At 31.1% G+C, this 23,617-nt stretch overlaps 1 protein-coding gene across 3 annotated transcripts in view; it reads left to right on the forward strand.

The window, feature by feature from the left end:
• Window positions 1-23,617, forward strand: part of LOC142222248 (glutamate receptor ionotropic, kainate 2-like) — a 79,786-nt gene that overhangs the window by 11,961 nt on the left and 44,208 nt on the right. For all 3 annotated transcript variants that reach the window (XM_075292263.1, XM_075292265.1, XM_075292264.1), the window contains exons 6-9: window positions 5,289-5,446; window positions 5,542-5,763; window positions 5,842-6,048; window positions 22,969-23,053. In XM_075292263.1, coding sequence (XP_075148378.1) covers window positions 5,289-5,446; window positions 5,542-5,763; window positions 5,842-6,048; window positions 22,969-23,053 — 672 coding nt within the window. The remainder of the gene's footprint in view (window positions 1-5,288; window positions 5,447-5,541; window positions 5,764-5,841; window positions 6,049-22,968; window positions 23,054-23,617) is intronic.

Genomic DNA, 23,617 nt, shown 5'->3' on the forward strand with positions numbered 1-23,617 from the left:
CCCTTTAGTATACGGATCGGCTTAGAAATAAATTCTGAGTCGATTTAGCGATGTCCGTCTGTCTGTCTGTCTGTCTGTCTGTCTGTCTGTCTGTCTGTCTGTCTGTCTGTCCGTCTGTCTGTCTGTTGATGTATTTTTGTGTGCAAAGTACAGCTCGCAGTTTTAGTCCGATTGTCCTAAAATTTGGTATGGGGTTCTGTTTCGGCTCATAGACGATCCCTATTGATTTTGGAAAAAATCGGTTCATATTTAGATATAGCTGCCATATATATTTTTAACCGATCTGGTCATAATTGGCGTGTATATCAACCGATCTTCCTCAAATTCCGTACATCCGAATATTTTATGAGTCTCGAAAAACTTGCAAAATATCAGCAAAATCGGTTCAGATTTAGATATAGCTCCCATATATAGCTTTCGCCCGATTTACACTCATTTGCCCACAGAGGCCAATTTTTTGCTCCGATTTAGTTGAAATTTTGCATAGGGAGTAGAATTTGCGTTGTAACTATGCGTGCCAAATTTGCTTGAAATCGGTTCAGATTTGGATATATCTCCCATATAAAGCTTTCGCCCGATTTACACTCATATGACCAAGAGGCCAATTTTTAACTCCGATTTAGTTGAAATTTTGCACAGGGAGTAGAATTAGCATTGTAGCTATGCGTGCCAAATTTGGTTGAAATCGGTTCAGATTTAGATATAGCTCCCATATATATGTTTTTCTGATTTCGACAAAAATGGTCAAAATACCAACATTTTCCTTGTAAAATCGCCACTGCTTAGTCGAAAGGTTGTAAAAATGACTCTAATTATTCTAAACTTCTAATACATATATATCGAGCGATAAATCATAAATAAACTTTTTCGAAGTTTCCTTAAAATTGCTTCAGATTTAAACGTTTTTTTTACTAACATTGTGTTCCACCCTAGTGCATTAGCCGACTTAAATTTTGAGTCTATAGATTTTGTAGAAGTCTATCAAATTCTGTCCAGATCGAGTGATATTTAAATGTATGTATTTGGGACAAACCGTTATATATAGCCCCCAACACATTTGACGGATGTTATATGGTATCTAAAATTTAGATCTACAAAGTGGTGCAGGGTATTATATAGTCGGCCCAGTCCGACTTTAGACTTTCCTTACTTGTTTTAATCTCATTTCTATAGGAAATTTTCATTTCTATAGGAAATTTTCTCAACATTTCATTTTTTAGGAAATTTCGTCAAATTTTCATTTCTATAAGAATTTTTTTTTTTCAAAATTTCAATTTTGTAGGAAATTTTGCCAATATTTCATTTCTATAGGAAATTTTGTCAAAATTTCATTTCCATAAGAAAGTTTGTCGAAAATTCATTTCTATAAGAAATATTGTCAAGATTTCATTTCTATAGGAAATTTTGTCAAAATTTCATTCCTTTAGGAAATTTTGTCAAATTTTCATTTCTATTGAAAATTTTGTCAAATTTTCATTTCTATTGAAAATTTTGTCAAAATTTTATTTCTATAGAAAAATTTTCCATAAATTTCATTTCTATCGAAAATTTTGTCAAAATTTCATTTCTATTGAAAATTTTGCCAAAATTTCATTTCTTGTAGAAATTTTGACAAAATTTCATTTCCTGTCGAAATTTTGTCAAAATTTAATTTCCTGTCGAAATTTTGTCAAAATTTAATTTCTTGTCAAAATTTCATTCCTATAGGAAATTTTGTTAAAATTTCATTCCTTTTAGAAATATTGTCAATATATCATTTCATTTAGGGGAGCTATATCTAAATCTGAACCGATTTCTTCCAAAATCAATAGGAATCTATTCTGAGCCAAAGCACATACTTGTGCAAAATTTGAAGTCGATTGGACTAAAACTGCGACCTAGACTTTGATTACAAAAATGTGTTCACGGACAGACGGACATGGCTATATCGACTCAGGAGCCCACCCTGAGCATTTTTGCCAAAGACACCATGTGTCTATCTCGTCTCCTTCTGGGTGTTGCAAACATATGCACTAACTTATAATACCCTGTTCCACAGTGATATATTGACAATATTTCTAGAAATGAAAATTTTGTCAAATTTTCATTTCTATTGAAAATTTTGTCAAAATTTTATTTCTATAGAAAAATTTTCCATAAATTTCATTTCTATCGAAAATTTTGTCAAAATTTCATTTCTATTGAAAATTTTGCCAAAATTTCATTTCTTGTAGAAATTTTGACAAAATTTCATTTCCTGTCGAAATTTTGTCAAAATTTAATTTCCTGTCGAAATTTTGTCAAAATTTAATTTCTTGTCAAAATTTTATCAAAATTTCATTCCTATAGGAAATTTTGTTAAAATTTCATTCCTTTTAGAAATATTGTCAATATATCATTTCATTTAGAAATTTTGTCAAAACTTCATTTCTATAAGAAATATTGTCAAAATTCCATTTCTATATGAAATTTTATCAAAAATTCATTTCTGTAGGAAATTTTGCCAAATTCCATTTCTTTAGGAAATTTTGTCAAAATTCCATTTCTATATGAAATTTTGTCACAAATTCATTTCTGTGGGAAATTTTGTCAAAATTTCATTTCCATAAGATATCTTGTCAAAAATTCATTTCCATAAGAAATTTTGTGACAAATTCATTTCTATAGGAAAATTTGTCAAAATGTCATTTCTATAGGATTTTTTTTTTCAAAATTTCATTTCTATAGAAAATTTTGTCAAAATTTCATTTCTTGTCGAAATTTTGTCAAGATTTCATTTCTGTAGGAAATTTTGTTAAAATTTCATTTCTATAAGTAGTCTTGTCAAGATTTCATTTCTATATAAAATTAATTTCTATACGAAATTTTGTCAAAATTTCATTTCCATATGAAATTTTGCAAAAAAAAATTTTTTTTTACTTTCATTTCTATAGGAAATTTTCTCAACAGATCATTTTTTAGGAAATTTCGTCAAATTTTCATTTCTATAAGATTTTTTTTCAAAATTTCAATTCTGTAGAAAATTTTTCAATATTTCATTTCTATAGGAAATTTTGTCAAAATTTCATTTCCATAAGAAATTTTGTCAAATTCTCATTTCTATTGAAAATTTTGTCAAAATTTATTTTCTTGTCGAACTTTTGTCAAAATGTCATTTCCTGTCTAATTTTTGTCAAAATTTCATTTCTTGTCGAAATTTTGTCAAAATTTCATTTTTATAGGAAATGTTGTTAAAATTTCATTCCTTTTAGAAATATTGTCAAGATATCATTTCATTTAGATATTTTGTCAAAAATTCATTTCTATAAGAAATATTGTCAAAATTCCATTTCTATATGAAATTTTCATTTCTATTTGAAATTCATTTCTGTATGAAATTTTGTCAAAATTTCATTTCCATAAGAAAGTTTGTCAAAAATTCATTTCCATGAGAAATTTTGTCAAACATTCATTTCTATAGGAAAATTTGTCAAAATGTCATTTCTATAGGAAATTTTTTTCAAAATTTCATTTCTACAGAAAATTTTGTCAAAATTTCGTTTCTTGTCGAAATTTTGCCAAAATTTCATTTCTGTAGGAAATTTTGTTAAAATTTCATTTCTATAAGTAGTCTTGTCAAGATTTCATTTCTATATAAAATTCATTTCCATACGAAATTTTGTCAAAATTTCATTTCCATATGAAATTTTGTCAAAAATTCATTTCCATAAGAAATTTTGTCAAAAATTGATTTCTATAGGATTTTTTTTTAAATTTTATTTCTATAAAAAATTTTGTCAAAATTTCATTTCTTGTCGAAATTTTGTCACAACTTCATTTCTTGTCGAAATTTTGTCACAATTTCATTTCTCGTCGAAATTTTGTCAAAATTTCATTTCGATAGGAAATTTTGTTATAATTTCATTTCGATAGGAAATTTTGTCAAAATATCATTTCTACAGGACATTTTGTCCAAATTTAATTTGTATAAGAACTTTTGACGAAATTTCAATTCTATAGGAGATGTTGTCAAAATTTAGTTTCTTAGAAATCTTATCAAGATTTCATTTCTTTTAGAAATTTTGTCAAAAATTTCAATTCTCTGGGGAATTTTGTTAAAATTTCATTTCTATATGAAATTTCGTCAAAATTGCTATAAGAAATTTTAGCGAAATTTAATTTTTAAAAGAAATTTTAACAAAATTTCATTTCTATAGCAAATGTCACAATTTCATATCTCTTAGAAATTTTCTAACAAAAGTAATTTCTTTTAGAATTTTTTTCAAAAATTTAATTTCTGTTCATTTTGTAAAAATGTAATTTCTTTAGAAAATTTTGTCAAAATTTAATTTTTTTGAAATTTTGTCAAAAATGTAATTTTTTTTAGACAAAATTTCATTTTTGTTAAAAATTTATTTCTAAAGGGAAATTTGTCTCGATTTCATTTCTATGGAAGATTTTGCCAGAATTTTATATCTGTAGGAAATTTTGTCGAAATATCATTTCAATAGGAAATTCTGTCAAAATTAATAAAAAAGTTTGGGAAAGGCAAAAAATTGAATTATTCCTATTAACTAGAAGGATTAAAATTGCCCACTATATCGAACCGGAAAGAACTTATGAATAACCTTAGAACTTAAAAAATTGAATTGGAAGAGAGACATAAAAAAAACCGAGAACGCCTATTGACGTTGGGCACTGTGCCAAAGAGCGGTAGGCTCTAAATGGGGTCTGAATCCAAAGGGTCCAACTAAAATGTTGTCTGGGGCAATGTGGTCTTCATTCAACCAGAGCCTTGGAGTCTATATTAGACTAAAGATCTACAGAAGATCTGGGAGAATGGGACTACAGAGCATATACCAGAGCGAAATAACTGATACCTGGATGGATCGAAGATGGGTGAAAGGACTGGACTGGGCGTACATGTGCAGAACGCAGACTCAAGATCCCATTACGATTACCTGATCACAGCGCAATCCTGCAGGCTAAAGTGCCTGCCGTAATGGAATGTGTTAAACGGTTCGGAAATAACACGAGACCACAAAACGTGAACATTGTCACAGATTTCCAGAGGGCAATAAAGGCAACTGCAGACATTACGTTTCACAAACAAAATACATATTGTTCTCAAAGCATATTTGAGATGATTACATTCCTTCTTTGGGTGCATTTTAAATTTTTTAAATTTTTTTTTCGATTTCGATTTCGGAGTTAATGTCCACAGTCGCCGTTTTCTTTTCCGTTTTTTAATTTTCTCCCATTTTTAATAAAGCTTTGTTTCTTAATTCTCCAATTTTGTGTCTTCTTATACAATGATAATATGTCGACAGTATCATGCCCCTTAACTACCAACATGGCCTTAGTATACGATGGCGTTCAACTGCTCGCTGAAACATTCAACCATGTTCAATTTCGTCCGGACTCTTTAAATTGTAATGATGACAGTTCATGGGATAAAGGCTACACATTACTCAATTATATGAAATCGGTAAGAATAAAAATTAAAAAAAAAAGATTGCAAACATAAATCTTTTAGTTTTATAACGAAATAATTGAGATTATTTGCATTTTTGCTACCTTAAGTTAAGCATTGAAGGTTTAAGTGGTGAAATAAAATTCGACTATGAAGGCCTGCGAAGCTCCTTTAGCTTGGATGTGGTTGAATTGACTGTATCTGGTATGCAAAAGATTGGCACTTGGAAAACTGAAGAGGGGGTTACCATAGATCGTCCTCCAGCTATAGCAAGTGCTGACATGGATATGCGTTCATTGGTAAACAAGAGTTTTGTTGTAATCACAGCCATAGTAAGTCAATTACATCGAATATTGGGTGTATATACTTTTAGTTGATATTCAATGTCATTTTATCCTTTATTTTTCCAGAGTGAACCATATGGAATGCTTAAAGACTCACCCACCAAACTAGAAGGCAATGATCAATTTGAAGGTTTTGGCATTGAACTAATCGAAGAATTGGGAAAGAAATTGGGATTTTCTTATACGTTTCGGCTACAAGAGGATAACAAATATGGCAGCTTGGATAAAGCAACAGGCAAATGGAATGGCATGATTTTAGAAATCATTGAAGGGGTAAGTTGTTAAGGGGGATATATGTAAGGTTTTGTCGCCAAACAAACATGAAACAAAGCATAATTTTATTTCTGTAGAAATTTTTCTCAAAATTTTACTTCTTTAGAAAATTTTGTCAAAATTTTATTTCTATAGAAAATTTTATCAAATTTTTATTTCTGTAGAAATTCTGTCAAAATTTTATTTCATTAAAAAATAGCGTTAAAATGCCAAAAATTTTTTAAAAATTTTATTTCTATGGAAAATTTTGTCAACATTTTATTTCTATAGAAAACTTTGTCAAAATTTTACTTCTATAGAAAATTTTGTCAAATTTTGTTTCTATAGAAAATATTGTCAAAATTTTATTTCTATAGAAATTTTTTTCACAATGTTATTTCTATAGAACATTTTCACAAAATTTTATTTTATTTCTATAGCAAATTTTGTCAAAATTTTACTTTATTTCTATAGAAAATTTTGACAAAATAAATTTGACAAGCATACTTTTCCCCTGTTGGTTAAGCTACACTTGTAGTTTAGTCAATGCATGGCTTTAAGCTGAGATCAAAAAAACAACAATAACGATTGAAGAGAAGCCAAATGTGATAAAATTTCTGTCGAAATTTTATCACATTTTTATTTTTATTTATTAAAAAATATTGTCAACATTTTCTTTCTATACACAACTTTGTCATAAATTTTATTTCTATAGAAAATTTTGTGAAAATTTTATTTCTATAGAAAATTTTGTCCATATTTTATTTCAATAGAAAGCTTTCTCAAAATTTTATTTCTGTAGAAATTTTGTCAAAACTTTATTTCGATAGAAAATTTTGTCGAAATTTTATTTCTATAGAAAATTGTATCAAAATTTTATTTCTATAGAAAATTTTGTCAAAATTTTATTTCTACAGAAAATTTTGTCCATATTTTATTTCAATAGAAAGCTTTCTCAAAATTTTATTTCTGTAGAAATTTTGTCGAAACTTTATTTCGATAGAAAATTTTGTCGAAATTTTATTTCTACAGAAAATTTTGTCACAATGTTATTTCTATAGAAAATATTTTCAAAATTTTATTTCTATAGAAAATTTGTCAAAATATTAATATTATAAATTTTATTTTATTTCTATAGCAAATTTTGTCAAAATTTAGAAATAAAATATTCTATTGAAAATTTTGTCAACATTTTATTTCTATGGGAAATTTTGTTAATTTTTTTTTTAAATTTTGTCAAAATTTTTATATATATAAAAAAATTTGACAACATTTTTATACCCTGCACCACACTGTGGAACAGGGTATTATAAGTTAGTGCATATGTTTGTAACACCCAGAAGGAGACGAGATAGACACATGGTGTCTTTGGCAATAATGCTCAGGGTGGGTCCCTGAGTCGATATAACCATGTCCGTCTGTCCGTCTGTCCGTCCGTCCGTCCGTCCGTCCGTCCGTCTGTCTGTGAACACATTTTTGTGATCAAAGTCTAGGTCGCAATTTAAGTCCAATCGCCTTCAAATTTGGCACATGTTCCTAATTTGGGTCAGAATAGAACCCTATTGATTTTGGAAGAAATCGGTTCAGATTTAGATATAGCTCCCATATATATCTTTCTCCCGATATGCACTAATATGGACCCAGCAGCCAAAGTTTTATAACGATTTACTCGAAATTTTGTATAAACATAACACTTAGTCGTATAGTCAAGTGTGCAAAATTTGATTGAAATCGGTTCAGATTTAGATATAGCTTCCATATACATCTTTCGCCCGATATGGACTTATATGGCCCCAGAAGCCAGATTTTCGGCCGAATTTGGTTGAAATTTTGCACAAGGAGTACAATTGGTAGTATAGTCATGTGTGCCAAATTTGATTGAAATCGGTTCAGATTTAGATATAGCTTCCATATATATTTTTCGCCCGATATAGACTTATATGGCCCCAGAAGCCAGAGTTTTGGCCCAATTTGATTGAAATTTTGCACAAGGAGTACAACTGGTAGTATAGTCATGTGTGCCAAATTTGATTGAAATCGGTTCAGATTTAGATATAGCTCCCATATATATCTTTCGTCCGATATGGACTAATATGATCCTAAACGCCAGAGTTTTGGCCCAATTTGGTTGAAATTTTGCACAGGGAGTAGATTTAGCATTGTAGCTATGCGTGCCAAATTTGGTTGAAATCGATTCAGATTTAGATATAGGTGCCATATAAATCTTTCGCCCGATATGCACTTATATGGACCCAGAAGCCAGAGTTTTATCCCGATTAGCTTGAAATTTTGCACAAGGAGTACAATTGGTAGTATAATCATGTGGGCCAAAGTTGATTGAAATCGGCTCAGATTTAGATATAGTTTCCATATATATTTTCGCCCGATATGGACTTATATGGCCCCAGAAGCCAGAGTTTTGGCCCAAGTCGGTTGAAATTTTGCACTAGGAGTACAATTAGTAGTGTAGTCACGTGCGCTAAATTTGATTGAAATCGGTTCAGATTTAGATATAGCTCCCATATATATGTTTTTCTGATTTCGACAAAAATGGTCAAAATACCTACATTTTCCTTGTTAAATCGCCACTGCTTAGTCGAAAAGTTGTAAAAATGACTCTAATTTTCATAAACTTCTAATACATATATATATCGAGCGATAAATCATAAATAAAGTTTTGCGAAGTTTCATTAAAATTGCTTCAGATTTAAATGTTTCCCATATTTTTTTACTAAAATTGTGTTCCACCCTAGTGCATTAGCCAACTTAAATTTTGAGTCTATAGATTTTGTAAAAGTCTATCAAATTCTGTCCCAATCGAGTGATATTTAAATGTATGTATATGGGACAAACCAACACATTTGACAGATGTGAATGGTATCGAAAATTTAGATCTACAAAGTGGTCCAGGGTATAATATAGTCGGCCCCGCCCGACTTTAGACTTTACTTACTTGTTTTCTATAGAAAATTTTGTTAAAATTTTATTTCTGTCGAAATTTTATCACAATATTATTTCTATAAAAAATATTGTCAACATTTTCTTTCTATGCACAACTTTGTCATAAATTTTATTTCTTTAGAAAGTTTTGACAAATTTTTATTTCTATAGAAAATTTTATTTCATTAGAAAATTTAGTCAAAATTTTTTTTCTATTGAAAATTTTGTCAAAATTTTATTTCTGTAGAAAATGTTATCAAAATTTTATTTCTGTAGAAAATGTGTCAAAATTTTATATCTTTAGAAAATGTTGCCAAATTTTATTTCTATAGAATATTTTGTCAAAATTTTATTTCTGGAGAAAATTTTGAAACATTTTATTTCTATAGAAAATTTTGTCAAAATTTTATTTCTATAGGAACGTTTGTAAAAATTTTATTTCTATAGAAACGTTTGTAAAAAATTTATTTCTATAGAACATTTTGTGCAAAGTTTATTTCTATAGAAAATTTTGTGAAAATTTTATTTCTATAGAAAATTGGGTCAAAATTGTATTTCTATAGAAAATTTTGTCAAAATTTTATTTCTATAGAAAATTTTGTCAAAATTTTATTTCTATAGAAAATTTGGACAACATTTTTTTCTATTGAAAAATTTGTCAAAATTTTATTTCTATAGAAAATTTAAAATTAAAGCCATGCATTGACTAAACTACAAGTGTAGCTTAACCAACAGAGGAAAAGTATGCTTGTCAAATTTATTTGGGCAAAGCCCTATAGACTGCAAGATGGTTGGATATACAGCTGTTTCGGAATTACCACATTCCTCATCAGCATCCTCTACTTGCAGCAAAACTATCAACCAATTATCAGAATAAATTCGGGTAATTCACTCAACCCAACGTGAACTACACTTGAACCTCCCGAAAAAGGGTTTGATAGTCGGCTACTGCCTAAACAAATTTGCCAGCATATCTCTTTTCCTTTGCCAAACTCAAATCATCGATTTGTATGTATTTGGCTGGGTTTGTTTTTGAGCGTGCTTCCTCTATCTTCATTCGTTTTGTTTGTTATTGTTGGCTTCTCTTCAATCGTTATTGTTGTTTTTTTTTTATCTCAGCTTAAAGCCATGCATTGACTAAACTACAAGTGTATCTTAACCAACAGAGGAAAAGTATGCTTGTCTATAGACTGCAAGATGGTTGGATGTACAGCTGTTTCGGAATTACCACATTCCTCATCAGCATCCTCTACTTGCAGCAAAACTATCAACCAATTATCAGAATTCGGGAGGTTCAAGTGTAGTTCACGTTGGGTTGAGTGAATTACCCGAATTTATTCTGATAATTGGTTGATAGTTTTGCTGCAAGTAGAGGATGCTGATGAGGAATGTGGTAATTCCGAAACAGCTGTACATCCAACCATCTTGCAGTCTATAGGGCTTTGCCCAAATAAATTTGACAAGCATACTTTTCCTCTGTTGGTTAAGCTACACTTGTAGTTTAGTCAATGCATGGCTTTAAGCTGAGATAAAAAAAAAACAACAACAATAACGATTGAAGAGAAGCCAACAATAACAAACAAAACGAATTTTGTCAAAATTTTATTTCTATAGAAAATTTTGTCAAAACTTTATTTCTATAAAAAATTTTGTCGAAATAATTGTATTCCTATAGAAAAATTTGGCCAAAATGTTATTGCTATAGAAAATTTTGCCAAAATTTTATCAAACTTTTAGTTCTATGGAAAATTTTGTCAAAAGTTTATTACTTTAGAAAATTTTGTCAAAATTGTATTTCAATATAAAATTTTGTCAAAATTTTGTTTCTATTGAAAATGTTATCAAACTTTTAGTTGTATAGAAAATTTTGTCAGAATTTTATTTCTACAGAAAATTTAGTCAAAAATTTTTTTCTATTGAAAATTTTGTCAAAATTTTATTTCTATAGAAAATGTTAGCAAAGTTTTATTTCTATTAAAAATTTTATCAAACTTTTAGTTCCATGGAAAATTTTGTAAAAATTTTATTACTACAGAAAATTTTATCGAAATTTTATTTCTATAGAAAATTTTGTCGAAATTTTATTTCTATAGAAAATTTTATCAAAATTTTATTTCTATAGAAAATTTTGTCGAAATTTTATTTCTATAGAAAATTTTATATCTATAGAAAATTTTGTCAAAATTTTATTTCTATTTAAAATTTTGTCAAATTTTTATCAAACTGTTAGTTCTATGGAAAATTTTGTCAAAAGTGTACTACTATAGAAAATTTTGTCAAAATTTTATTTCTATAGAAAATTTTATTTCTATACAAAATTTTGTAAAATTTTATAAAAAATTTTGTGAAAATGTTATTTCTATACAAAATTTTACCAATATTTTATTTGTGAAAAAAAAATTGTCAAAATTTTATTTCTAGAGAAAATTTTGTCAACATTTTATTACTGGAGAAAATTTTGTCAGAATTTTATTTCTAGAGAAAATTTTATCAAAATTTTATTTCTAGAAAAATTTTTGTCAAAATTTTATTTCAGTAGAAAATTTTGTCAAAATTTTATTTCTAGAGAAAATTTTGTTAAAATTTTATTACTATAGAAAATTTTGTCAGAATTCTATTTCGAGAGAAAATTTTATCAAAATTTTTTTTCTAGAGAAAATTTTGTAAAAATTTTATTTCTATAGAAAATTTTGCAACACTTTATTTCTATAGAAAATTTTATTTTTATAGAAAATTTTCTCAGAATTTTATTATACCCACCACCATAAAATGGTGACGGGGGTATAATAAGTTTGTCATTCCGTTTGTAACACATCGAAATATCGATTTCCGACTATATAAAGTATATATATTCTTGATCAGGGAGAAATTCTAAGACGATATAAGCATGTCCGTCTGTCCGTCTGTCTGTCTGTTGTAATCACGCTACAGCCTTCAATAATGGCGCTATCGTCCCGAAATTTGGCACAGGCTCGTGTTTTGTTTGCAGGCAGGTCAAGTTCGAAGATGGGCTATATCGGTCCAAGTTTTGATATAGTCCCCATATAAACCGACCTCCCGATTTGGGGTCTTTGGCTTATAGAAATCGTAGTTTTTATCCAATTTGCCTGAAATTTGAAATCTAGAGGTATTTTATGACCATAAAGAGGTGTGCCAAAAATGGTGAGTATCGGTCCATGTTTTGGTATAGCCCCCATATAGACCGATCTCCCGATTTTACTTCTTGGGCTTATAGAAACCGCGGTTTTATTCAATTTACCTGAAATTGGAACTCTAGAGGTATTGTAGGACCACAAATACGTGTGCCAAAAATTGTGAGTATCGGTCCATATTTTGGTATAGCCCCTATATAGACCGATCTCCCGATTTTACTTCTTGGGCTTATAGAAACCGCAGTTTTTATTCAATTTACCAGAAATTGGAAATCTAGAGGTACTGTAGGACCACAAATACGTGTGCCAAAAATTGTGAGTATCGGTCCATGTTTTGGTATGGTCCCCAAATAAAACGACCTCCCGATTTGGGGGTCTTGGGCTTATAGAAAACGTAGTTTTTATCCCATTTGTCTGAAATTGGAAATCTAGAGGTATTTTAGGACCATAAAGAGGTGTGCCGAAAATGGTGAGTATCGGTCCATATTTTGGTATAGCCCCCATATAGACCGATTTCCCGATTTTACTTCTTGGGCTTCTAGAATCCGAAGTTTTTATGCAATTTGCCTAAAATTGGAAATCTAGTGGTATTTGCGGGCCATAAAGAGGTGTGCCGAAAACGGTGAGTATCGGTCCATATTTTAGTATAGCCCCCATAAAAACGATCTCCCGGTTTAACTCCTTGGGTTTCTAGAAACCGTAGTTTTTATCTGATTTGCCTGAAATTGTAAATATTCTGGTATTTTAGTCTCACAAAAACGTGTATCGGATTAAGTTTTTATTGGTCCATTTGGTAATGCCTCCATATAGACCGACTTCACTTCTTGAGGGTGTAGAAGGCGCACTGATCATGCAAATTGCTTGAAACTCAATGTAAAATTTCCAGATTTTACTTCTACAGATTTAAGATTTCAAATCAAGACGTTATTTTATAATTTTCTTGCACACTTACAAGAGATGTTAATGATTCCTCTAAAATTCAAACAAAAATGGTTCTTATAAATCCAGAATCTGATATAGTCCTCATAGGTGAAATCTTTAGATTTTTCTTCGGGAAGTGTCCCCAAGTCCTCAAGCCCTCCTGAAATTTCAAAGGAAACCCTAATATTTTGTTCATGGTGGTGGGTATTTAAGATTCGGCCCGGCCGAACTTAGTGCTGTATATACTTTTTTACAGTTAATTTTGTCAGAATTTTATTTCAATAGAAAATTTGGTCAAAATTTTATTTCTATTGAAAATGTTGTCAAAATTTTATCAAACTTTTAGTTTTATAGAAAATTTTGTCAAAATTTTATTTCTATAGAAAATTTTGTCAGAATTTTATTTCTACAGAAAATTTTGTCAGAATTTTATTTCTACAGAAAATTTTGTCAAAATTTTTTTTCTATTGAAAATTTTGTCAAAATTTTATTTCTATAAAAAATTGTGTCAAAATTTTACTTCTATAGAAAATTTTGTCAAAATTTTAGTACAAACGTTTTCTTTTTTATTTTAGTTAGAAGAAAAACCTTATCAAGAATGCTCTATTCTCAAAATTAAATTTTAATAAAAAACGTATTCTATATATGGTGAAAAACTCGTATGTAAAAATGTAGGTTGCATAATCACGTTTGTTTAAATGTATTATCCAATTTACATTTCTTGGCCATTGTATTAATTTTTACTCGCTTTCATATGAATCAGAGTATGTCTTGGTAAATTGCACCAATTTAAAATCCAATATTTCAACAATGTAAACTGCAATCACCACAAATTGTTACCACCAATTTCCATTAGGAGCTCTCTAGTTCATAAATAACGAATATCATATTATCTTACAATTCATTTCCATTGAAAATATCTAAATGGGGTTTTATTCGCATATAAAATTATAAGTTTTGCATAAAAATACTTCATTGCTTCAGTTACTAGCAAATACAATGACCAAAATGCAAATAATAAATTTTCATAACAAACAACCAATCTCCTCCATTTCCTGAAAATACAAGAAAAACTCAAAATATTATCCGAATACCAGAAGTGGGATGATACTAGCTACTCTATATCGCTATATCGCTAGGATAAAACCAATACATTCTTTTTACAATCTCCTCCCTCCCTCATACAATCAGTTCTCTTAGAAGAGGATAACAAAACGGCTATGCTGGTGAATAGCGGTTGCTATACAAATACCATAAATCTTTTCCTTACTTTGGTCTTTTGTTGTAGTTTCTAGCATTGATTTAAATATGAAATATGATAGAAACGCATAGAAAATTTACTACCAACTTTTATTTGCATAAAAGGAATTTTTACAACAATAGAGCAATGATTACAAAAAAAAGAATAAAAACAAGTATATACAGCAGTAAGTTCGGTCAGTCCATATAGATGCTATGCCAAAAACATGCAATGATACATACAAAATTCAGCACATCAAATTGTGGTTCTAAAAATCCCACAGAATTAGACCCCAAATCGGAAGGCCGGTTTATAAGGGGGATATATCAAAATCTGTACCGATACACACTTTATTCGCAACACCTATTTATGGTCCTAAAAATAAATCTGCAGATTTCAAATTTCAGGCAAATTTGATACACGGACGAAAACGACTGTTTTTCATATGTTTGGGTGTAAAAATTATATGTTTGGAACTGAAATTTTTTAACACAATATTTTTAAGTGCAAGCATATAAAGCTCATAAACTAGCATAATATGTTTGGAACATAGATGTTAATATGTTAGAACATATTATGTTTGGGACATAAAATATTTGTAAATATAATATGCTTAGATGCAACCATATATTTATTTGGAAATAGCCTATAAACATATATGTGTTTAGAAAGAGAGACCTAGTGAGTATGCTGCCAGTAAAATAATGGAAGTAAGCAATTGGTGCCTTAAAAAAATATCCACACAAAGAAAATTTTATTAAAATTGTTTACTACCAGTGCATGCCCTAAGGTGAAACATAATATGTTTGAACAATACAAACAATATTTTTTGGACAAATCCTGAAAATATATATGCTTGAAACAAAATATGTTTGGGGTATATGTTACAGAAGCGATTTTTTTTGAGGGTGTAAAAACTACGGTTTCTGGAAACCCAAGAAGTAAGAGATCGGTCTATATGAAGGCTATACCAAAACATGGACCGATAGACACCATTTTTGACACACCTATTTGGGGTCCTAAAATAACCCTAGATTTCCAATTTCAGACAAATCGGATTGATTGCTTTTCCTCCACATCATGAAAGCTTATACAATAGTCATTATACTTCGCACCCATAGTTTTTGCAAATTCGCCTATCAGGCAGCGACCCGTTATAGCAGATATCAGGAGTGCTATCTGACGCCTTGAGAACACTAGCATATCTAGTTCCCCTGGAATATGTAAAGTAGTTCCTAGCCTTGCTAACACATCTGCTTCGCAGTTCCCCGGTATGTTCCTATGGCCAGGCACCCATATTAGGTGAATATTGTACTGCTCAGCCATCTCGTTAAGAGATTTGCGGCAGTCTATGGCCGTTTTTGCAGCTGACTGTTTGGCCAAAATGTCTAAAGGCAATATATGTAGCATGACATTAAGGGAGTCTGTTCCTGTCTTGCTAAATGCCCCTGAGATACATAAGCTCGCCATACACTGAACTTTATCTAAACAAGTCGGTTTCTGAAGTGCCGGCCACCAGACTACAACACCATATAGCATTATAGATCCAACTACTGCCGTGTATAACCAATGCACAATTTTTGGTTTTAGTCCCCACTTTTTATACCCTGCGCCACACTGTGGAACAGGGTATTATAAGTTAGTGCATATGTTTGTAACACCCAGAAGGAGACGAGGTAGACATATGGTGTCTTTGGCAATAATGCTCAGGGTGGTTCCCTGAGTCGATATAACCATGTCCGTCTGTCCGTCCGTCCGTCTGTCTGTGAACACATTTTTGTGATCAAAGTCTAGGTCGCAATATAAGTCCGCTCGCCTTCAAATTTGGCACGTGTTCCTTTTTTGGGTCAGAATAGAACCCTATTGATTTTGGAAGAAATCGGTTCAGATTTAGATATAGCTCCCATATATATCTTTCGCCCGATATGCACTAATATGGACCCAGAAGCCAGATTTTTGGCCGAATTTGGTTGAAATTTTGCACTAGGAGTACAATTAATAGTATAGTCAAGTGTGCAAAATTTGATTGAAATCGGTTCAGATTTAGATATAGCTCACATATATATCTTTCGCCCGATATGGACTACTATGGTCCTAAAAGCCAAAGTTCTGGCCCAATTTGGTTGAAATTTTGCACAGGGAGTAGATTTAGCATTGTAGCTATGCGTGCCAAATTTGGTTGAAATCGATTTAGATTTAGATATAGCTCCCATATATATCTTTCGCCCGATATGCACTTATATGGACCCAGAAGCCAGAGTTTTATCCCGCGTAGCTTGAAATTTTGCACAAGGAGTACAATTGGTAGTATAGTCATGTGTGCCAAATTTTATTGAAATCGGTTCAGATTTAGATATAGCTTCCATAATATAGTTTTCGCCCGATATGGACTTATATGGCCCCAGAAGCCACAGTTTTGGCCCACTTTGGTTGAAATTTTGCACTAGGAGTACAATTAGTAATACAGTCATGTGTGCCAAATTTGATTGAAATCGGTTCAGATTTAGATATAGCTCCCATATATATATTTTTCTGATTTCGACAAAAATGGTCAAAATACCAACATTTTCCTTGTTAAATCGCCACTGCTTTGTCGAAAAGTTGTAAAAATGACTCTAATTTTCCTAAACTTCTAATACGTATATATCGAACGATAAATCATAAATAAACTTTTGCGAAGTTTCCTTAAAATTGCTTCAGATTTAAATGTTTCCCATATTTTTTTTACTAAAATTGTGCTCCACCCTAGTGCATTAACCAACTTAAATTTTGAGTCTATAGATTTTGTAAAAGTCTATCAAATTCTGTCCAAATCGAGTAATATTTAAATGTATGTATTTGGGACAAACCTTTATATATAGCACCCAACACATTTGACGGATGTGATATGGTATCGAAAATTTAGATCTACAAAGTGGTGCAGGGTATAATATATTCGGCCCCGCCCGACTTTAGACTTTCCTTACTTGTTTCCTATTGCCTTTTTGCACGAGTACACCGCTACCGTGACTTTTCTCGCCCTCTCTTCAATATTAAACCTAAAATTCAGCTTCCTGTCCAAAATAACGCCAAGGTATTTTGCACACTCACCAAAGGGAATTTCAATACCCCCTAAGGAAATGGGCCTAACCGTGGGAGTTTTGCGATCTATGCAGTACATGACTAGTTCTGTCTTTGCTGGATTTACACCAAGACCATTATCTTTCGCCCATTTCTCAGTCATCCGGAGAGCTCTCTGTATAATATCTCTGATTGTGGATGGGAATTTTCCCCTGACTGCTAGCGCCACATCATCTGCGTATGCCACCACTTTTATCCTTCCTTTTTCTAGGGAAACCAGAAGGTTGTTTATAGCATCATTCCAAAGAGGAGGTGATAGAACTCCTCCTTGGGGAGTGCCTCTATTCACATACCTTTGTATGTTTGCTTGTCCTAGTGTGGCTGAAATACGTCTCTTTATTAGAAGTTCGTCTAACAGCCTAAGTATACCTGGATCAACATTCAGAGTTGTCAGTCCATTTAATATCGAGCTCGGATGGACATTATTGAACACCCCTTCGATGTCTAGAAACGCCACGATTGTGTATTCTTTGACAGATAGTGAGCTTTCAATAAAGCTGACTAGTTCATGTAATGCGGTCTCAGTAGATCTGCCCTTCGAGTATGCATGTTGTCGTTTCAAGAGCAAACTTGAATCGACGCTAGTTCTAAGATAAATATCTATCATCCTCTCCAGAGTCTTAAGTAGGAATGATGATAAGCTGATTGGTCGGAAATCATTCGCATTCGAGTGAGAGGCTTTTCCCGCTTTAGGTATGAAAACGACTTTTGTTTCCCTCCACTTTCCTGGGATATATGATAAGTTGATACATCCTTTATATATCGCCGAAAACCAGGGGATAATTTTGTCTGTTAATGCTTGTAACTCCGCCGGAGTAATTCCATCAGGTCCGGGAGATTCGAATGGTCCAAAGCTATTTAGCGCCCATCTTATTCTAGTTTCCAATACAATGTCCTCGACAGGAAACGACCGCTGAGCAACTGTGGCACCGCCAGTACATGGTTCAACCGTCTGATTTCCAGGAAAATGTGTGTCCAATAGTACCTCCAGCGTCTCCTCACTGGACGTTGTCCAATTGCCCTCCGATGTTTTAATGAAACCTGGAGCGGAGTTGGTGGATGCTAGAACCTTCCGTAGTCTGGAAGCCTTGGACGTATTCTCAATACTGCTGCAGTAACCATTCCAACAGTTATGCTGAGCCTTTCTCAGTTCTCGCTTGTATCCTCTCAGATTCTTCTTGTAAGCGTCCCAGTCCTCAGGGGCTCTGGTGGACTTCGCCTTGTTAAAGAGCTTCCTGCAGGATTTCCTCATATTACTTAATTCCGTAGACCACCATGGTGGTCGATTTGTCCCCCTTGGCTTCCCTCTAGTTTTCAGTGAGATGTTGAAGACCTTAGTAATCCGCTCCACTGCGTGTTCGATATCTTGCACATTTCTCATATTTGTCTCTGTTATTTCCGGTATCATCATGTTGATGATGATACCTATTCCAGTCAGCTTTCCTAACATTTGGCGGAAATATGGTCTTGGTGATATGAACATAAAATTTGAAACTGATGTAGCGATGATCTGAGAAGCTGTGTTCACTTAAAACCTGCCACTCAGATATCATTTCATTCAGTTCTTGCGAGGCCAAGGTGATGTCCAAAACCTCTTGCCTGTTTTTAGTGACAAAGGTTGGGGCATCTCCCTTGTTGCAAACTACCAGATTAGTACGCAAAATAAACTCTATTAGCGACTCTCCCCTTGCATTAATATCACTACTTCCCCATATACTATGATGTGCATTCGCATCGCACTAAGGTCTTAACGGCACATGGAGGCATCTCCCAGTCATGTCCCATGTAGACCGAAGATACCCAATATTTGCATTTGGCTTTTTCTAAACTAGCAACGACAGTGTCTGTATTGCACATTGAAGGACGCAGAAACAAGTTGAGCTCGTTTTTAGCAATTATACAGGCTCGATTTAAAATTTTTTTTTTCGATTTGACTGTCTTTGGTATGAATGATGGCCTTCAAGCGGCCGACAAAGCCATTACACGCTGTGCGAAAGTTTCTCTGCGGTCTGGAAATAATCAATACTTTGATATAGGTTTTTAGTGCCAACCTTACTTTCTAAAATATCCTACGGGCAAAAGTCCAACGGATCGTCATGTGCAGGTTTTGGTGGCCACTTTGTGGTAAAACTGAAGCGAGGAACCTCCGTTTTAAACCATTCTTGGTTGACGCATTTGTCTGCCAAGGGCCCAACACTGCACTTAGGAAATGTTCCCCATAAAATTATGGATTTATTTTGCTTCTAACGGGATCTAAACACTTTTGGTCTTCAAGCCAAATATAAAGCAATCCCACCATAATGCTTGAATTGTTTTACGTACACTGAAAAAACAGTGAACCCTTTTCCATTGCAAAATGAACTAAACTGTAGTAATATTGACCATGATTTAGCCCTTAAGATTTTTTTCAACTTGTCTAGTTTATAATTCTCTTAAATTTTAGTTAATCTATAACATTGTATTTTAGTTCATTTTTACAACTCCATAAAATTTATATACCCCTACCATGTTAAAAAGTCAGTATTATTTTGGTTTACCTGCTTATTTTTTGGGAAACCCGATAATAAAACGTGGTAAACAGTCTCCTTAAAATGTCGACGACTAAACTATTTTTAAATCAATCATTCCACAGTACAGAGAAATTAAATAATTAAAGGAACAACAACCCGTTTTACTATTATGAAAATTTTCATACATTATAATTCAACTTTCTTTAAGCAAAAGCACTTTATTATAAAAACTTATGATGAGAGTTCTTAATACAATGCTTTTGTGAATAAAAATTATGACCACGTGGAACAAGAAAGTAGTTTATTTTAACTCGCTATTTGGACATTTTGACTTTTCCTTAGTTTTTTTATTCATCGATAGTATATTCACATATCTTGCTGAAAAAAATGGAAGGAATAATGAAAATTGTTAAAAATTAACATGGCAATAAAATATAATTTTTAATCTCTTTAAATTAGCTTGTAACTTACCATATTTGGGGGCATTTTATTAAATGGTGTAAGGAATTCAACTTTTCTTATATAAACGTGCCTCATAAAGTTTGTACCTGAAATAATTGGAGAAATAATGAATTAAGTAATATATTAACTCATAAAATTGTGTTGTTATCGATGTTAATGACATAATACAATAAATATTCTTGTTAAAAGAAAGCCAAAGTTTTAATATAAAACTTACCAATTCTCTATTACATTGTACGCTGAGGATAAAAAGTTATCGAAATTCATTTGGGGTTACTCTGAAACTAAATATTTATTTTTACATTAAATAAAAAACATTAAATTGGTTTCCAAAAAATCTAATTAAAGAAATAATTTGCATACAAAAGTAAATATTCTGGTTAAAAGAATGTTAAAGAAAGCTTACCAATTCATAAAAATGTTTCCAAATTGTTATTCTGAAATTAAATATTTGTTTTTTACAATAAAAATATTAAATTTGTTTCCAAAAATATTTGATTATTGTAATACTAAAATAAGGTATTAAAAACATGTAATTTTGATAATAAAAAGGTCATAAACATTTAAATATTCTAGTGAAAAGAAAGCCAAATTTTAAAAGAAAACTCACCACTTCTCTATTAAATTATACGCTGAGGAGGAATATAAAAATATGCCTGAATCCATCTTGGGGTTGCTCTGAAATTAAATATTTTTTTTTACAACAAAGAAAAACATTAAACCAGTTTCAAAAAAAATAATAATAATAATTAGCAAATAATGATATAAATAAAAAATATCCTTTTTAAAAGAAAACCCTATTTTAAAAAGAATACTTACCAATTTATGATTAAACTATATGGTGAGGTGTAACAAAAATTTTCCAAAAATATTTGATTAAAGTAATACTAAAATATGGTATTAAAAACCTGTAATTTTTGACAATAAAAATGTCATTAAAACGTAAATATTCTAGTGAGAAGAAAGCCAATTTTTAAAAGAAAACTTACCACTTAAATTATACGCTGAGGAGAAATATAAAAATTTGCCCGAATCCATCTGGGATTGCTCTTAACTTAAATATTAGATATAATAATAATAATTAGTAAATAATAATATACATAAAGAATATTATTTTTTAAAAGAAAACCACATTGAAAAAGAACTCTTACCTATTTATCATTAAACTATACGCTGAGGTGTAACAAACAATTTTCCAATTCATCTTTCCATTTCAGCATTTTTTCCTAAATATTGAACATTCTTAATAACTTTTTTCTAAGCTACCGATCATCACTTCGCCATCGTACATCTCATCGCTAAAATATTAATAACTTTCATTTCAAAGTTTTAATAAACAAACACCAATATATGTCTAAAAAACCAAAATATTCCATACCTTTATATTCCCTTGTTACATACTTGCTAAAAAGATGCAACAGCCCACGCCAACGCCAACTATATAACTGAAGCATGCCAAACAAAACCAAGCAAAACCAAAACATTCCTACAACAACAAAAACACATGTGCCTTCATTGAAAACAACACCTCATCCAGACAAATAAACCATTCGCCAATAATAAACACACACACAAACCACTGAAAGAACAAAAACAACCCCATGCTCAGATATACACAACATCCCCATCACTCGCTACCATTTCTCATTATTGCATTGCAGCTCTCACTCTCAAAAAAAATTCAAGTAACATCATCTTTACATTAAACATATTCAACTTTGACGAGAAAGATCTCTGTACTATGCATTAGTTCATCGCATCTGTCCACAATTTACTCTAAAAACAATACTCTTAAATGCATATCAGTATAAGAACGATGAAACGTTTAACTTAAAATTAGCAAAAACTTCATGAAATGATATCTACCCATTTTTGACGAAAATGTCTATAAATTTAATTACATGTGAACTAAAAATATTTCACTGGGAAATTTTTTACCAACAATTATTAACCATAGGAATTGTCAGTAAGAAATTGCTATCCACTTTCAAGTTCATTTTTCGTAAAAAAATATTTTCTCATACAAAAAAATCTTATGGTAAATTGCACTTATTATTTAGAAAATACTTTACATTTCACAAGTAGTTTTATAGCATGACAAACGAATTTTTAACTACCAGTTAAGAAATTTTTTAAGGAAATTTCCATCGTATTTTGTAGGCCATGAACTAAACGATTGCTACTTAGAATTTGTAAAATTTCCTTTCGAGTAGTTAATTTTCGTTGAAGATACGAAAAATGAACTAAAATTCTGGAAAATTATTGTAATAAATTATTGTAACAATTTTCTTAAATTTACGAGACACTTTTTTTTCTGTGTATAACTGTATGTCTGAATGCAATAAATCAAAATACTTTTGTAGTTTGAGTAAAAAATAAAATCAATTGTCACTGGAATAAATCTGCCAGCTGTCATACCGCTGTTTCAGAAATGATTGCAACCTGAATTGGGTTGCAAGACATTTCAAACAGTTTCCTCCTAAAATATCTGGCATAGTCGATGGACAGTCCTATATCTGCGACTTTAAAAATTATCATAATTTTTTATATATTTATTTTATTTTTTTTTTTTTTTTAAAATTTATTTTCATTTCAGCGCGCTGATCTCGGCATAACAGATCTAACTATGACTTCCGATCGGGAAAGTGGTGTGGACTTTACAATTCCATTTATGAATTTGGGTAAGTAAGACCTGGTTACTCCATGCTAGCGTAAGTGTGTGTGTGCGTGTTCTCTTCTGTAAATGCATCCAATTACACACATCTCATTACGCAGTGCCAAGGAAAAGGAAATAAAACAACAACTATTGAAGAGGAATGATAAGAAAAAACAATCAACCAAGTGTGAAAATGGCAATGCAAGCATTCAAGGCAGACTCATTAAATCCTTTTGAGCGCATACGGGTCCTTGTTTTATGATGTTGCAGTTGTAGTTGTTACCATCGCATATACACCCCCATATTAGGAGAAGTCATTATTCATTCCATAGCTGGTCATGGCAGGGTATTTGTGTGAATATCACCAACAAAAAGTCAGATTTCTATTCATTTTTACGACCTACAGATCTTAGTGCTTTAGGGATGTGGTATAAAGAGCTATGGAATAGGTCTGGAAACAAGCAAAGATATAAAAAATAGTTTTATTTGATAAAAAATAAAACGACGTACCGAATGAAATATTTATACATTTTTCTGTTATAAATTTTATTAAATTATAAATTTATAATTAAATACGTTTTATCGAACA

This window comes from Haematobia irritans, chromosome 1 (genome assembly GCF_050003625.1).
Source record: "Haematobia irritans isolate KBUSLIRL chromosome 1, ASM5000362v1, whole genome shotgun sequence".
In the NCBI taxonomy this organism is placed as follows: domain Eukaryota; kingdom Metazoa; phylum Arthropoda; class Insecta; order Diptera; family Muscidae; genus Haematobia; species Haematobia irritans.